This window comes from Panthera tigris, chromosome B1 (assembly GCF_018350195.1).
Source record: "Panthera tigris isolate Pti1 chromosome B1, P.tigris_Pti1_mat1.1, whole genome shotgun sequence".
Taxonomy (NCBI): domain Eukaryota; kingdom Metazoa; phylum Chordata; class Mammalia; order Carnivora; family Felidae; genus Panthera; species Panthera tigris.
Genome location: NC_056663.1, coordinates 6,755,830 through 6,774,388, shown reverse-complemented (window position 1 = coordinate 6,774,388; position 18,559 = coordinate 6,755,830). Strand labels below are relative to the sequence as shown.

The 18,559-nt window shown below is 43.2% G+C and overlaps 1 protein-coding gene across 3 annotated transcripts in view; it reads right to left on the bottom strand.

Moving 5' to 3' along the window:
- Positions 1 to 378: 378 nt before the first annotated feature.
- The window catches only part of AGPAT5 (1-acylglycerol-3-phosphate O-acyltransferase 5), a 66,901-nt gene continuing 48,720 nt past the window's right edge, over positions 379 to 18,559 (bottom strand). The window contains exons 7-9 of one of the 3 annotated variants that reach the window (XM_042982862.1): positions 12,229 to 12,352; positions 9,752 to 9,959; positions 379 to 578 (exon numbers count right to left, since the gene is read on the bottom strand). In XM_042982862.1, coding sequence (XP_042838796.1) covers positions 552 to 578; positions 9,752 to 9,959; positions 12,229 to 12,352 — 359 coding nt within the window. In that variant the 3' untranslated portion in view covers positions 379 to 551. Of the gene's footprint in view, positions 579 to 7,813; positions 9,135 to 9,614; positions 9,960 to 12,228; positions 12,353 to 18,559 lie in introns of those variants that run through there. The other 2 variants (XM_042982864.1, XM_042982863.1) reach the window with 2 other exon arrangements.

Below are 18,559 nucleotides of genomic sequence, written 5' to 3'. Positions count from 1 at the left end.
ATGTGTGTCTGTACACACATACACATATGTATTTCATATATATGAAAGTAGATTTGCATATCATATATGTTCTTTTGTACGTTATTATATTCCTTATAATAAAGTCACATCAATACTTGGTGATTACGGTTCAAACAGGCGAAGGCCAGGAAGACCAGGCTCTCATTCCATCTCTACCACTCGCTCCCTCTGCCTGGGAGATCTTAATCAGGTCCCCGCATTCCCTTGTGTCCGGACGGTCGGTTCTGTATCCGGAAAGTGAGACAGTGGGCTTGATTCCTCCTCTACGTTTGCTCCCACAACTCTCAGGTTTCCCAACGGCACCACTGCACTGAGCTATTTAGAAATCGATCTTATAGGTAACCATCAGCCTTAACCTACAGTGCCCACATTATTTACTAGATAAAAAGAACATTCTTTCAGCAATGCAAGCGGAATCCTCTGGTTTCCTACACACCTCTCAGGGTTATTAGCTGCTGCCTTGTGAAAACTCATTCTTCTGCTGTTGCCATTTTTAATGTGTCTTCTGAGGCCACTGTAGACACTGGTTTTCAACACAATTCATGCCAACTAAGTTCCTGTGGGAAGAATAAAAGAAATAGAAGTAACAAGATTTTAGTTCTTTATTATAAGCAGATGCACCAGTAAAGAAATACTTCCATTAATTACTTGGCATCGTAGTACCAGGTACCGTTAACGGATTACATTCATTTAGATACATTTAGACTCTTCACTTACTGGCAGATTATGAGAGTTTACTGATGCCCTGCACACTTGGACTAGTGATCAACGAAAAGTGGTGACTTCTTTAGTGATGACGATATGATATGGAATCATCCTCACATAACACAGCTTAAACAAAACAACCTATGTGCCTATATTTAACATTTTTAAAATTTGGTAACATTTAAAGATAGAAAAAAAAACCCACCAAGAATAGGATGATACAGTACCCACTGTAAGCCCAAGAATGACACAGTTCCGTGTTGCCATATTTCTTCAGATTTTGTTTCTTGGTTGTGCTTTATTATCCCAAACGCCGAGAATTCCTTGCTGATCCTTCCAAATCGTAACTTCCGTATCACTTATGAAGTATCTGTTGAGTGTGCCACTTACTTTTAAAAGCAATCTGTTGGCCTCAGACTGTAGAAACATGACTGCTTTAGAAAAGCTTCAACTTGTCGTCATCTGATAATGCAATTGATCGAATCGCAAAACGTCTGGCCTCAGATTTCTATCTACTGAATAGACAAACCGTGCTCAGTGCCTAATAAAAGCTGACAATTGTGGTAGACTCTCAGGATAGAAAAGTCTAGCAAGGAATCCAATGTCAGACATACACACAATTCCTAATTTTCCAGTAGCCACATTTAAAAACAACGGGTGAAATTTTAATGGATTTTACTGAACACAATATATCCAATGTTATTACAATATGTAATCAATATAAATACTACTGAACTTCATTTCTTTTTTTTAACTAATTACAAGCAATCTAATTATAAGCAAGTGCATTCTACACTTACAGCACATCTCGCACCCTTTGGGGCTCTGTGGCACACGGGATCAGGGTCACCACACGGGCAAGTGCAGGTGTGGCTCCCGCATTCCGAGAGGCAAGTTGGGAAACCGTACTGGCCAGGGGGTTTGCTGGGTAAGGGGCTGTGGAGGGTTGGGGGGTGAGGGAAGGGGAAGCCGCTGGAAGCAGAAGAAACCATCCAGTGGATTTGCCTGAGGACACAGGTGGGAGGTGCCCCCGCGTGAGGCCCGTGGGCCGGGAGGCCACTCGTGCAGGAGGGAATGACAGATGGGAAGGTCAAAGTCTCCAGCAACGAGACTCTGTCCGTGTCACAGAACACGCGGCCGTCCAGATGGACGTGACCCACCGCAGACGAACATTTCTGTGCACTGCACCACCTTGAAGCCAACCTCAGTTTGGGCCTTTGCTGCTTTATGTTTTACTGGAGCTTGGGGTCAGTAATACAATAGCAACATGTTAGGGCAGGTTAGAAAGCCGGCAGACGACCAGGAATTAGAGCCTGGTGAAGACAACCAGAGCCAGGAACTACCAGAGAGCAAGACACGTGGCGGGATGCTCTGTAGTGGATTTATTTCTCACCCCAAATGCACCTCCCCTCCTTTTTTTTTAAATCTCAACTTCTAGAAACAGAGAGAGGGGAGGAAATACGGAGACAAAAACAAAGACATTAGCACACGAGAACAGAGGATACCTTGTTTGGGCTGTTTTTAATATACTTTATTTCACGTCACAAGGTCAAGTCTGTGTTTGTCACACGCCGAAGCGGACCAACGTATCGATAACCTAAAAGGAAAATGTTGCGAGTTCTAGTATACGGCAGAACCCACTTGCAGACGGACGTAAAACAGAGTATTTGAGGGGGTTTCAGCAGAAGGCACAAGGATAACAGAATTTGCAGTTCACTACCCAGCACTGGGACGTCGGGCAGGGGGGTCGGTGCCATCACTGGGACACAGAGCTGGCCGAGAACCAGTGCTATCCAGAGTATGTGACAAAAACGAATGCAGGTACTTTACGGAGGTGACGGCATTTAGTCCTCACGCCCGCCTAGGGGGCAAGTCCCAGCATCAGAGTCTCTAGCATACAATGAAGGCATCAGAGACCGGGAAGGAGATCAAGTTCCCACAGCGAGCGAGGGGCAGGTCTGGGATTCAAGCCCCGGTGTCCTGGCCCCGGAACCCGTGCTCCCCCCCGCCACTCCTCCCCCAATCTCCTTCACAAAGAGATGTTAAAAGATAAAATGAATTCTAAAGACCCTTGTTTCCACCACGTGAACAACAGAAAGCCACGATTTTGAGAGACGCACGAATGTGTAACCGTCGGCGCGGGGTCCAGGTTGAGTCAGGGGTGCCCTCGCCCTCCGGCTCGCCCGGAGCACAGCAGCACCCTCCCTGGGTTCAGGGGAGCCACCTCCTAGGAAGGAGGACCCCCGCGGACAGCCTGCTGATGGTCAGACTGCAGGGAGGGCCGAGTCCAGTGTGCGGAGCGACTGGGCCTTCCTGTCGCCCCGAGTCCGCGGACTCGGCTGGAGAGCAGCGCCCCGGTTGGACCGGGGTCTGCGAACCACGACGCTGGTGTGGTGACAACACTGTGGGGACAGGAGGGGGCACAACATGTAGCCTCATGCTGCTCTGGCTTGGTGGGGGGGGGGGGGGAGGATGGGGGGAGATGAGGGCTGTGATGCTCACAGTTCTGCCTGGCTTTCTACTCAAAGGCCAAACTTCAACTCCCACCATTTGGAATAAAATCAAACCATCTGAAGCAAGCACACACCCCCTGCAGGTGTTCTCCAGGCAGACACGCTCTCCTCTCCCGCGGCCCTACTCCCTGACTCCCCATGTCCTCCTCGGTTCCAAGTCTGTTCCATGCACACTTTGTTCTAAGCGCTCTTCCTTCCAAACCACCTTCTCGCTCCATCCTTGTCTCCACTGCACGGACGAGAACTCACCTCCCATGGCGGCCGCGACAAAACACTGGGACGGGGCATCCACGGGGAGAACAGATCTCTGTCATCTCCCCTCCACACCCTTCCAGGGGCCTTACACAAGGAGGGCACTGGGGAGGGAGAAGACCCAGGGGTCACGTGCAATGAACTGTCCGTACATTGTAAAGAGGGGCGCCTGGGTGGCTCAGTCCGTCAGGCGTCCGACTTCGGCTCAGGTCGTGATCTCACAGTTCGTGGGTTCAAGCCCCATGTCGGACTCTGTGCTGACAGCTCAGAGCCCGGAGCCTGCTTCGGATTCTGTGTCTCCCTGTCCCTCTGCCCCTCCTCTGCTTGTGCTCTCTCTCAAAAATAAACATTAAAAAAATAAAAAGAAATTATAAAGAAACTGACCTGACCCAAATAGACAATAACTCAAGTGTGCATAGACAGACCACTGAATGACTGAAAACATTTCAAAATAACAAGTGCTAACAATCATGTGTTTGAATTCCAAAATGCATCAGAGAAGAATGGACTTATTCACACACTGTAGAAAGTAAAGCCGAAATGACTTAGGAAGAATTATAGTAACGTCTCGCATTTATGTTGAACTTTATAGAAGAATGCATTTTTACTATTATCTCCTTTGACTCACAGTAAACTCTAGGAGGCAAATAAGCAATCTCCTTATTTTATTGATAGAGCCCGGCGCCTGCTTGGGATTCTGGGCCTCCCTCTCTCTGCCCCTCCCCCATTCACACTTTGTCTCTCTCTCTCAAAAAAACAAAAACAAAAAACAAAAACAAAAAAAACAAAAAACAAAAAAAAAAAACAAAAACAAGGGCTCAAACAGGGAAGGTAGTTTGTTTAAGGTTATATACATGTAGTGATGCAACACAGACCATTTTGTAGTTTGGGATTTCCCATAGTGAATGACCTTCAGGGGAACAATTTCAAATATTACTGTTCTCTGTGCCACTATCAGGAAAGATCTTTGAATCTATTTGCCATTTCGTATCATCTTTTGTCATCGTGAGGGCTGTACTACCAATACAGGGGACAGGCAACAACCCCCCACCCCCAGCCCAGCCCTCAAGCCCAACATGGAGTTGGTTTGGAGACCATGAAATTTTCTCATGAAAGATAGAGAATCTTTCCTTTTGTAATCTCTGTATTGTTTGATTTAGACTTTAAGCAAAATATCTTTAAGTGACTAAGATTACAGTTATGACCATCTACTTTTTAAATTTTATTTTTAGAGAGAGAGGGAGAGCACAAGCAGGGGAGAGAGAGACACAGAGAGAGAGAATCTTAAGCAGGCTCCGTGCTCAGCACAGACCCTGACGCGGGGCTTGATCCCATGACTCTGGAACCATGACCTGAGCCAAAATTAAGAGTTGGACACTCAACCGACTGAGCCACCCAGGTGTCCCATGACTATCTACTTCTAAAGGCATTTAGGTGGTATGAAATACATCTTTGTTAAGCAGGAAAGAGTGGGAAGACATTTTTCTACTAGAAATATTAGTGTGACTTTGGGTATTTTATTCAAACTCCAAGTCCCCGTTTTCTCAGCTGTAAAACTGGGAGCAAGAGAAGTTGGAGGACAAGATTTAATTAGCACCTGCCACATTTCATGCCCTACCTACATCCAGAGGTTTGGTAACTTACTGCATCATCAGCAACCCTTTGAGGTAAATATATTAATTATTATCACTATTGACAGAAGAGAAAATTGGGAAACTTTCAACAGAAACATGAAGTGGAAACCGAAACATTAACCTGTCCGAGGTTGAATCCCAAGTGGTCGAAGCAGGACCCAAAACTGGTCTTCGGCCTGTACCTGTTACCCTCAAGGCTGAGCCGGCCTGCGGCCTGGGGTCCACGTGTGTGGAGGGAGAGAGCCTCAGAGGAGGTTAGCGCCCTGCCCGGCAGACGGCGAGCACTCAACACATCTTGGCAAGTATCAAAACAAAGTAAAATCTTAAAATAGTGTATTCTGTAGCTATTGTTTGGCAGTAAAACATATATGTATATAAAACATACATATTATCACATATACATGAAATGACTATCATGAAATAGATGTATTGTGTATCACCATGTAACTTCTGAGATTTAGATTTTCCTTTTTCTTTTCTGGATTAATGAAGCACCAATAAACTCGAGAACAGAAATCACAATTTATTCCGAACACATCATAAGGAGCCAAGACTGTTAGTCAAATATTCCCTCCTGCTGAACACACAGAGAATATCAGTAGCATTTTTTTTTTTTTTTTAGGACATAATGATTTATAAAAATAAAATTGCAGAACAGGTCTTTCTTACATATTCACATACAAAATCATGAGCCATTCCTAATTTGGATGGAGTAACGGACCATCAAACAACATTCACTGCGAGTTTGTATCATCTACAGGATCCTACTTTCCTTTAACAACAGAAATAACTCAAGCTTTCCATCTGGAGTGGCTTTCTGAAAAATAACTTTGTGTTTTTTTCCTGCTCAGGATAAGGTATTTGTCTCTTTGACCTCATGCACGACTACACCAAGAATGAGTCCCCGGTTGGTAAAAGTAATGGATTTACTTCATTGCCCACAAATTGGAAAATGTGTCAAATGAAATCTTGGGGATAATGTTGTGCCATAACTACTCTCAACTAAGTCAGTAACTGTAGATCTACCACTTAAAGATATCTGAAGGAAATTTTAAGTTTGATTACATGGTTATTTTACCTATATAATATCAAATATCTGAACGTTTCCAAATTAACAATTTGTATAATGCCAAGCATACTAACTGATAAGGCAACATTCTAAGTGAGCCCGTCTTTAATCTGAAGGTATGTGTAACTCACAATAAAAACTGGTCTAACCCCTCCCCCTGCCCCCCAAAACCTACTTATAAAGATATGTAACTTACTACACGGTGGTATCTGGAGGGTCGGCCATCTTGTCTTCCATCTAATACGTCAAGAACAAACACTGCTATGGTTAAAATCTATTTGTACTATACGTTTACAATTGTGCACACGAAATAGCACCGTGACAGACATTTCTCAAGCTTCTTAAATTAGTCAGATATGTATCTGGCAGTTCCTTTGTATCTCTTCCTGATGGCACATTTTGGGAGAGGACAAATTTCGTATAGACTGTATTTTTATAATGGCCCATCTATTTAAAAGATCACTTTACTGACAAAGATTCATGCAGTGAATGTAAAAACAAACCACACAGCATTACAAAAGAAAAATAAAGCTTACATAATCTGGATATAAAGGAAAGTTGGTATGACTATAAATGAAAAAAAAATCCCACGGAAATGAAATAAATGGAAGAAGTCATCAGTATGTACGATGTAAGGACCAGTCAGATGGCCCTTTCCCTACCAACCTGGAAGAAGGCAGCAGTATGTGTGATGTAAGGACCAGTCAGATCGTTACTCTCCCTACCAACCCGGCTAAATTTAGGCATTGGACAAGTCTCAGTGAGATACCCTAATGATTACAGAATTCTCAAGCAATTAGTACTTGCTATATTCATTATATAAAATATGAGTTTATATAACAAAACTAATATATTGCTTCACAATTTTGAGTACTGTATTTTTTATACTTGTTCAACATTTAAGAAAAAATATTATAATTTTATAAATTCAGAATGCAAGACCAGCCACGAAGCCTATTCAACGTAACAGAAGACCAATGGGGAATTTCTGGGTCGCAAAATGTTAAATAGCACAGACATTAGAGACCGTGAAAGATTTTATTTTTTCTTTTACTTTCATCCAAACACACCCTTTTCTGGAAAACATAAAAGCGTGCACATTGATGGCATTCTTATAAAGAAAAACTAAGTAATAAGTAAGCTGCAAATCAACAATAATAACAGAAACACAGGCTTAAAAGATATGTGAAAAGATTTACAGGGAGATACAGGGCTCCTAATTTTAGAAAGTAAGAATTCAAGTCATATCAACACATGTTAAAAAGAAGCTTCTAATTTCCAAATATTTTAATACAAAATTTTTAAACTAACAAATATATCTTATAGAACTCTTGTGAGAATATAAGTATGGTCATAAGAGACATGATGTTCAAAGTGATCTTATGCAGTTCACTGTAACTTCTTATGATCAGTTATAATCAACATAATTCCAATGATATTTCTTTTTTTTTTTTTAATTTTTTTAACGTTTATTTATTTTTGAGACAGAGAGAGACAAAGCGTGAACAGGGGAGGAGCAGAGAGAGAGGGAGACACAGAATCTGAAACAGGCTCCAGGCTCTGAGCTGTCAGCACAGAGCCTGACGCGGGGCTCGAACTCACGGACCGTGAGATCATGACCTGAGCCGAAGTTGGACGCTTAACCGACGAGCCACCCAGGCGCCCCGATATTTCTTCTTAAAGTTTAAATTTAGAGCATATCCATGATATTCAAAGTAAGTTACACAACTTACATTTACTTTGAATAAATTAGAAATCGGTTCAATCTTTAGGACTGTTTAAAAAAAGTATTAACAAAGACGGTGAGACTGATTTAAATCTCACTTTATAGGTAAGAGAAAATCACAATTTGGCATGGGAACACTTTTCAAAAGTTTTACCTACACCCCCATGCATAAGAAGACCAACCATATCCTGCGGGCACATGTCCACCCACACACACACACACACACACACACACACACACACGCGTACACAAACCAGTTCAGACTACCCAGAGCTTCAAAGGTGCTGTCTCACACTGCCTGCTCTCTGGGTCTGGAGAGTCAGTCACACAAAATTTCCCTTACTTATTATTTTCATTTTGCTCATCATGGTTCAGTTGGTGTGTTTCATCTGGGGGCACTGGCACGAGTTTACAACAAAAATCCATTAGGCAGAAAGGTTACCTTAAGGGACTAGTAGGCAACAATCCAGTTTAAGTCAGCCACAGGCCATAGTTACTACTTCCTGACTGAAAACGGCTCTTGTTCTGAGGGGGCACGGATGAACTGTGTGGGGACTCCCACTAAAACTAGTGGGGACTCCACGAGTTCATCCGGGCCTCGCGGGCTGAGCCTGTGGTTCACTGGCTTGAGGAGGGAGACAGACAAGCGTCTTAGCTGCAGCCACTGGGGCGGGCTCAAGAGAGCCTCACCGACCAAGTTCAACCCGCAGCAGGACCGAGGCCGGCTCCATGCTTCTCCCCTGCGCCCGTCCTGTGCCAGGCACCGAGCAGCACGCTGCCAGGAATCCAGAGGAAAAGAATTCAAACACAGTGGAAATCGACCATGATGACAGGAAAAGAAAAGACTTCCGCCGAACCCAAGAGTAATAATAGGCAAAAGGCACATGCTCGGAAATCCAGGCGGACGTTTGAAGGCTCCCATCACCTCAAGCATCTGTGGACTCAGGTCCCACCAAGGTTCACACTGATTGTTTTGATGTAAAAATAACAGGAAGCCTGAAGGCTTTTAAGCAATTCTGGCACAGACACTGGGACGTACTGAGGGCTCCGCTTTGCTCTTCAGAACGCCGGGCAGCGTCAAGTGCCGCGACAGCGGGCCAGGGTCACGCCTCCAACCGAAACTCAATGCTCACATTTGACACATTATCCTTTTGTGTACAATGCAGGGCGTGCAAATTAAGCTGCTTCAATAAATATTAGACATGTTAATTACTCTGCAAAGAGAAAATAAAATCAGCTAATAATACACTACAATCAAAGCATGCGCAAACCACAGCTTCTTCCCCGCAGACATTTCTTGCCCTTTTCCTTGCATCCTTCTTGATACATAAATACAAGTTCCTTCATCCACTTGGAGACATTAAGCAAAAGGCAAAATAGTACACAGCTGCAAGATACTAAATACTTCGGTGATGAGAGTTGGGACTAGTCAAGTTGTAAAAAACTAAAAATAACGAATATGGTGAAATACGCTGCAAATTAACGTTCATGAACGCAGCTGAGTCACGAACCGATACCAAAGCATACAAGCCTAACCATCTTCTGAAGATGACACTAGATCACGGAAACACCAAGGGTGGCACAGAGGTTAGCTTTCCCCTTCCAGCAGCTTGTTCTAAAGTTGCAAAACCACGTATGTTTGCCCAAGACCACCTGCAGGTCGGCTTTAGTCAGAAATTCTATTTTATCCAATGTTCAATCAACAAGGCTTTATTTACACTTCTTATTAAATTCAGGCAACAATCTGATGTCCCGTGTGGCTGCCAACAGTAAACCGTGTAGCACATTCCACTGCCTGGACACAGCTACTTGTTTATGCTTTAATACTAACCCACAAGCAGCCGATTAAGGTTCCATAAACCCACGTTTTCACATAGAGTTTCCTTCCAGCCTCGGTCATAAGCATACCAGCAGTCAAGCCACTTAGGATCAGTAATGATGGTAAAGTCTTCTTGAGACTTAATTTAGAATTAACACTTTCCCCGGGAAACTTGTTTCTTCTTTCTGGATCCAGTGAATCATAAAATTCTATAAGCAACCTAGGGTCAGAATGGAAAAAAAGAAATGTAAAGTTTCAGGTTTAGTCATTTAAGATTTTAATTTAACAGATAGCTACTAGGTGATAATTACATGCTGGAGAAGTTACAGGTCCTTGGGAACTAAAGATGAATAAGGAAAATACCCAGGGACTTAATTGGAGTTTCCAGACCTGACAAATATATTTAATATGCTCATGATTAGTGTAGATGAATTATATTATATGTACATTTTTTAAAAAGATGGCTTTAAGTAAATTTATGGGGATGATTTTGGTCTTTTAACTTTAAGTTTTTAATAATATTTCACACATGGTAATAACCCATCTCGCTTCCCGAATCCTTCCTCCTTCCTCCTAAACCTCCCATTCTACCAGAAAGTCAAGGAAAAGATCAGCAGTTCTGATAACATATATGGAGTTTCCCCCAAAACACCTTATTTGCATGGAATTAGAAAAACAGCATAGTTAACTCATGTTCCTATCTTACTTAAAAAATATAAACTTACAGAACAGACTCAGCCTAAAACTCTCAAACACAAATAAAAAAACGGAAAGTGCTTCTTTTACCAGAACACATTCCCTAAAGTAACCACCGTTTCAAAATGTCCAGACTCAGTCTAAGTATACATAAGCATCGATACCACAAAATACATTGGATATTAAACATATTGTTCAGGCTTTTTATCTGAGAACTGATTTTCATGTCAAAACACTTGTATTTCACTTTTCGACATTTCTTCCACAACCAAATTGTGGGTGGCATCGATGGTTGGCTGAATCAATTCTGTCACATGCAAGTGACAGTCAACGGAACACAGGCATCCAGCTACTTGTCTATAAGCTTCACGAAGTTTCATTTTCAATGCAGCACACTTTCAGTAATTTTCACTTCTTAGATTTAACATAGAAGGACTAATGAGGAGATAATTTTACTGTAAAACAACAAGAAAGGGGGCACGAAGCAATCTGCTGAGAAGAGTGTCAGGAGAAGGAAATAAGTAAAATTTCTCAACATAATTTTGGAAGTCTTACTTCTGAGTCTGTAAGAACTCCACACGTCTCAATGTGGTTTTAGTAAATGATGCATCCTGTAACTAGTGGACCCATTTTTTTCAAAAGGAGGATAAAAAATAGAGATGTTTAAAACGACCTTTCAAAAAACAGGGTATGTATCAGAAAGGATAAAAACCTCCACTGACAGCAAACAAACAGTAAATAAATAATATATCCTAAAATTTTCCCCCAAGAAAATTCAATTTTTAAGTATTAAATAAAAACCGAGATGCACTTTTTATCTTCCTAAAAACAGAAGAAAATTCTAAAATTTTTTCCTTTAGAAATCTGTATGAGGGGCGCCTGGGTGGCTCAGTCGGTTAAGAGGCCGACTTTGCTCAGGTTATGATCTCGAGCCCTGCACCGGGCTCTGTGCTGACAGCTCGGAGCCTAGAGCCTGCTTCAGATTTGTGTCTCCCTCTCTCTCTCTCAAAAATAAATAAACATTAAAAAAAAAAAAAGAAATTTATATTGAATCCAGAGGGCTCTGACATACTCTATTCCCCGGGGCACCTGTTTCTTCCAGGCACGTCACATCCCCTCCCTCAGCCTGACGCTAAGCTGTGCCTCACCCAACAGGTATCTAAACACACCTGTACTTTCCTTACAGGTAACGCTCAGCAAGGGTCAACACTGTTTGCTCCAAGTGATGTTATTAGCGTGGACAAACACAAGGTCAAGCCTGAAACCATTTAGGCCCCAAATACTAACAGCAAAAAGACATTTTGGTCAGAAACATGTCACCCGCCCCTTCCTCTTCCAACCAGTACACCCACGTCATTTCCACACGTACATCAGACTAACGCCTCTATCCCACAGCCTCGCTTCCCGGGAACGTGGGCAGTCCAGCTAGCCCTCAACCACAGCATCGCTTCCTCTGACCTGGGACTGCAGGTGTGTGTGTGTGTGTGTGTGTGTGTGTGTGTGTGTGTGTGAGAGAGAGAGAGAGAGAGAGAGAGAGAGAGACAGAGAGACAGAGAGACAGAGAGAGAGAGATCTAATCTCATATCCCCCCACAGAACAGTGTCTAGGAAATACCATGAATGGAAACAGAGGCCTCCTGTAATAAGTTCATGGGACTTTGTAACAGTGAGGCTTAAAACATGGACAGATTGGACTTGAGTTTATAAAAAAGCATTCTTAAGATAAAAAGACTGTATTATAGTGAAATTTAGCCGAACCCAAGGTTTCCAAGCGCAAGAACTGGTGTTACTCACTTATCTTTTATTTCAAAGCGCTCGTGAAGCCACCTTCTCATACGTGCTTGTTCTTCCGGAACATCTTTTCTGTCTATACGGTCAATGTGAATGTGAATTTTCGGACATTCTTTGCAGAGAAATTCTAACAAGAAACAAAAATATTTCATTTTTTATTGTTTTAGAACTCATGGTTATAGAAGACAATTGAAAAATGAGGTAAGAAAATTTAAATGATGAAAAACCAGATCTTTCTTTAGCAAAAAAAAAAGTTAAAAGAATTACAGACTGATGGTTTTAGGTTTCAAGCTAAAGTAGAAGAACCTGTTATAATTTCTGAGTCTACCGCAATTACCTGAAGTCATTAAGTTACATCAATAGTACCAAATGTTACCTTCCAAAAAAATTTTTTTTAATGTTTACTATCAAGAGACAGAGACAGAGCATGAGCATGGGAGGGGCAGAGAGAGGGGGAGACATAGAATCTGAAGCAGGCTCCAGGCTCTGAGCTGTCAGCACAGAGCCCGACGTAGACTCACAAACTGCAAGATCACGGCCTGAGACGAAGTCGGACTCTTAACGGACTGAGCCACCCAAGCGCCCCCCAAATGTTACTTTTCATACAATAACCTCTAGTTCTACAGATGGCCTAGGAATAGGAAGCTGGACTCAGCTGGAAGTTCGTACCCACCCTCTGGAGGGACCCCTAAATGTCAACCACCTCCAGACTCACTAATCTGCAGGAAACCACCAGTCTGCTGTTCCCAAGCTTCTCACGCACCACACATGGTCACTGCTGCTCCCACTAGACTGAGACCCAGAAGGACAGAGATAGGTCTGTCAGGTTCACTCTGCCAAAGCATCGGGGGCACGGAGGCACGGAACCCCCTGAATCCCTAGTGCCTTCCCGGGCATGTAAGCCTGTCCTCACCATCGCACTCCCACTATGGACATGGCAGAGAGATCTCTGTCCCTCTGTGACTTGCTATTGGTTTCTATTCACTGGTACCCACTGCTCTTCTTGCCTTTGCCGTATTTTCACATATTATATTCGGCTTAGGAACCAACATTCGTTTTGTGGAATAGCTATGAGCTCTTAACTGCAATTCCTAAAACATGCTCCTTTGAACAAAGCAGACAGTCTTTTTTCAGGCCTGGTTGCACAAGGGAGGAGGCCAGAATTTATTTAAAGACAAAATAGAACTCTGAGCTGGGAAATTCCCTTTTTTGTAGGTGGCTTTTGGTGAAGAGGTGAGATTATTAACATATTTAAATTCCTTGGAGAACAAGGAAACATTCCTAAGAGATCCAAGAGGAGGCTACATTCCCGCATTCCCTCGGTGGGTATGCAAGAAGGGGGCGGAGACCCTGTTATCTCAAGTTAAATATGTTCAAAGACCATGTTCTAAAAGGTGATTCGTATATTTTACAGTCTGAAGAAGACTTTAAGCTTAAGGAAGTCTCTATTCTTTTGACTCCACACACATCTCTGTTTTGTTAAGTATTCTCTACAGTTGTTTTTTGTTTTTCTTTTTTTTTACCACTGCTATCCTTAATAACACGCAGCATTTCTGTCATCAAAATGATCTCACGGTCATATACGTTAGGAGTGAACTGGCTTTGATGATAAATGCGCAAAAAGCACTGCTATAGGGAAGATTTTACTGTTCAATATTTTTGTCTTCATTTTCCTCAAGTTCCATTTTCATGTATATCATCCAAGAACTGCTTAAGAGGTATTTTAGAGCAGACCTGTGCAGTGGTTAAGAGCACGGCCAGGGAGGCAGGCAGCCAGGGTTTCGATCCCTGGTCAGCCCTGAACACATGTGTTAGCTCTCTGGGCCTGTTCCCCAGTCTGCAAAACAGAGACCCCGGGACAGCAGCTGCCTGAAAGAATCACGGTGAGGAGAGCTGGGGCCCGGGGAGCAGTGCCTAGCGCCTGGGATGCTCGATGTGTTTGTGACAAGGACTTCTCAGCCGGCCTTCGTCTTTGCATTTCTGGTACATAAAAATGCAGACCCTGACACCAATTTTCCTACCTCCATTTAATGATCCACCGCCCCCCCCCCCCGCCCACCATATCTCCATAATTAAATAGCAGTGCAAGGGACCTGGATTTCTCCTTCACACTGCACACACTGGGGCAGAGCCACAGAGCCACAGGCCATAAGGAAAAAGTGAGCATACCTCCCAAGTCAGAAATGGATGCTTGTAACCACAGTGCCTGGGAAGTGATGTCTTTCATGAGACATCAGCTGAGAAGGGAAAAGGCATCGCCTCCCGCATTCATACGGGTGCTTTTAGGGTCCCCCTCCCCTAAAATTTACATGGTACTTTCATGTGCCTGATTTCATCTGACGTCCACAAGGCTTCGCAGGCAAGAACTATTACCCCTGTAGGGCCAAAGGAGGATAAGGCCCCGAGCGACAGCAGTGGAGCCCGATCAGTCCAGGGTCTGTCGTGAGGACCCAAACATAGACCACAAGACAATCATCAGATAAACACTAAATGACTTTCAGCAGACAAGGAAGTGGCGTAGATCTTTTCCTCAATGTCTAATAAAGCTCGTGTATCTATACTTGTAATATCTATTTCAGTTGGAGCTTATTTCATATCGCATGAGCAAAAATCGCCCCATAATATTTAGGATATGTAGGGAAAAAGTATTCTAATTAAGGTATAATTTTTTCCTAATTAGAACTTTCCTAGTAGAGCCTAGAGTGTATTGATCTGCTAGAGTAATACAAAAGTCTTCCTGTATTCACACAGGTCACAGGGTCTGGTCTCGGGAGAAACTGAGTCCCATGCGCATTGGGCCTGGGGAGCCAGGCAAGGCGGAGACAGAAGAGAAAAGCAGACCTCAGGGAGCAGGGCAGAAAATGCCCATGTGGCCCTGGACCCCAACTGGCCCCCACACCGCTGGCTCACGGGCTTATTACCTGCCCCCATTCCCTCTGGGGGAAAAAAATGACCTAAATCCAAGAGTAGCGAATTGGGTAGATAAACTGTGGCATAGTCACATCAATGTCCACATCAATGGACATTATGTAGCATTTTTAAAAAATTACAGAAGTACATATACTGACATGTAAAGATGTTTATGATACCCTATTAAGCAAATAAAAGCAGGATATAAAGAAAACAATATACAAAAATGATCTCATTTAAAAAAATATCCAGAGGCACAAACATACTCCAACATATGGACACCATGAAAAGGAAGATTTTCAGGAAAACATCCAAACTGTTAACTGGGGTTCCATCTGCACAGGTGAGCCTGTGGAGTTTTTTTCCTTCTTCTTTTGGGTTACCTGTAAGTTTTATTTTCATATAAGAAAATACTAATAGAAAAAAGTTACCTAGAACCATATTAAATGGTTAAACAGAGCATCAAATGTTATCCTTAACTTCATTAATTCATTACAGTATACCACCCACTTGTAGAAACAGGATTTTAAATAAGCCCATTATACTCAGACGGGCCTGGCTCACCTCTGGCCAATGACGCCAGAGGAAGGGAAGACTGACTCTGACTCTGACAAGACCAGATGAATCACAAATGCAAGCCCACTCACCGTGTAATGAAACACACCACACAACGGGATGGACAAGGGACACCACCTGCTGCCTAGCTCTCGTGACGCCTCCTTCAGGCCCGAATCGTGACACTAGTGATCCCGAGAGTTCATCGACACTGCAGTCTACCCTCGCCTGCGGCCAGCCTGGGTCGGCGGGGGGGGGGGGGTGGAGGTGGGGGGGGGGTGGGTCTAGGGTGGTGTCTAGGGTCTAGGCACGGCCAGCAACCATCCCAGACAGTTCTGATGGAGTTCTAATGCTCCTAAAGTGCTCGAAATGACTGGCATACAGCTTATACATGAACAATCAAGCAACTACGGAAATGTTTTTTAAGTGGGCTACAAAATACAACTATTAAATGACAGCCCACCATGTGTGGGGATTATGCTTAATATTAAACTCAACCACGCAGACGCAGAATGTACAATATTCCGGAATTTTATATCTAATTAAGGAATTTTTCTATCCAATCCAATTTACATCATAAATTGAAGGTGCATCTTAATCTATACTAGATTATAAGTAGAGCAGAGTATCAATCAATTTACATAATAATGAGAGATGGGTTTTTCAAGCTACAGATCCCAACTCATAATTAAAATCAGCAGGTAACACGGAAAACCATCTTGCGCGGACAGGTATACTGGTAGAATGATTTCTCAGCAGCACATTTATAAATCTGATAGACATTGCCAGGAAACTTTTGGGGGGGCTAAACTGCACTGCACTCCTAACAGCAAAGTAGGAAAGTATTTCCCCCACAGGGCCTGTTAGAAAACCTGATACTGGGATTTTTGCTAATGATAGCAAAACATGGTATCTCACTGTAAATTTCAAATTGCATTTTTAGTATAATGAGACTGAACATTCTGTTTCCTGTGAACTACTACTGACTTATTGATCACCTTCTTATCAATCTGTAGGACTTTATACATTAAGGAAATCAGGCCTTTTTTCCGTGATCTAAATTGCAAATATTTTTCCCAGTTTGTCTTCAGTCTTTTGATTTTACTCGGGTATACTTTTCCTTGCAGAAATATTCACGCTTAATTGACTGAAATGACAGATTTATTTGCCATATGGCTTCTGGGTGTGATAGAAAAGCCAGCTTTGTCAAGAAGAGACAATCTGTAAGGAAAACACAGAACCTCTGTCAGCTAATGTGTAGGAGACAGAGGAATCGGGACAGAAGCGGGGCAGGGCTGGGATCTAGACAAGGCAACTCTGAGCTGGTTGGCTTCCTCAGGGCCTTCTCCTCTGGTCTAGAGGAGGAAAAGAACTGCCACATGCTGAGCACTCCCCGTGGGGCAGGAGGGCAGGAGCGCTAAAGCAGGAGAAAGCTAGTGGGCCCCTGGAAGACCAATGCGGGGGCAGAGTGGGGGAGGCTGCAAGGGGAGGGGCTTCCTTTGGAAAGGAGGCGTGGCCTACACAGGGCAAGGGGGATGGGGGGAAGAGAGGCAGGACAGTGAGGGTGCATGGTCCAAGAGGGCAGGCTAGCGAGGGGGTGCCGGGGCACATGAGCCTGGCCCAAGGAGCTCTTATGGTCCGGACAGCGACACAATGGAAGCATGTTGCAGAGGTCATTACGGGAATTATATGTTTCTTAGAAACTTATAATAAAAACATGTTTAATAAATCTCATTATTTAAATGGTGATAAACTGGTGACAATATCGTTGAACAACTAAATTCATGTGTTTCCAAATGTAAAAATAGGTCAATGACTCCTTTGATGTTTAAAAAAAAGAGAAAAATATTAATATCTTGCCTTTTTCATAAGAAGGACTCATGAAGGAGGGACTGGAGAGTAAGAATGCAGACTTAAATTTGCACATATGACACATAAGAAATTAAGAAAAGTGGTCGCTTCTGAGCAGGGGAAGGTGGACCCTGAGTGGGAAGGGGACATAGCAGAAAGCAAGCTGTTTCACTGTGAACTTTATTAAGTTTTGGTTTTTAAACTGTTTGATGTACAATATATTCCAAAAAACTCCAAATATATTCCAAAAAATTAAAGTGAAGAAAATCTTCAGCTTCCTACATAACAACTGCTCTGTGTCAAAGGCAACTGTGACAGCAATCGCGGTCACTACTTCGCATCTGTATTTCCTCCCACTGCGACCGATGCCCACACCACTCAGCCCCCCGTGCCTCGCCCATCCGTCCTCCCTCCAGGTCGCTATCTCCGGGACACACTGGGGACATCGGACTTCACAAGGACCCACTGACACACTCTTCCAGGCCCGGGACTTCGACCTTCAACAGCCACCAACGTGGAATCAAAAGCCCGGTGTTCTACCTCGGGCTCAGAGCTCAGGCAGCAGCTTCACAGGCTTCCCTGCATGCTTACTTATTCCCATATTTCAGTTTCTCTAACAGGCAAGAGTGTCTCTGTTTATGTTTAACTACAACATTCCACTCACTTAAAATTCTATTTTTTCTTGTCATATCTGATAGGACACATAGACAGTAGCTAAAAGGTCTTTAAAACCTAGCACAGGTTTGAAAAACGGAGCCACATTTAACTGTTTTTCTTCTTGCCAATGATACTGAGTTTCCTAAGTATTCTATAAAAGTACGTACAAAGATGAATGCTAACCATCGATGCACACCTCCGGGTGGCTAGGTTAGCACTCTACTCCTCATTCCCCCCTTTGATTTATGCAGCCTTCCATTTTTATGTGTGAAACTTTGGGTAGAAAGAGGCTGAGTTAGTGATAACGGGCCAGTCCAAAGGACTCCTATGGCAACCAGGAGATACCAAACTTAGCAGGACT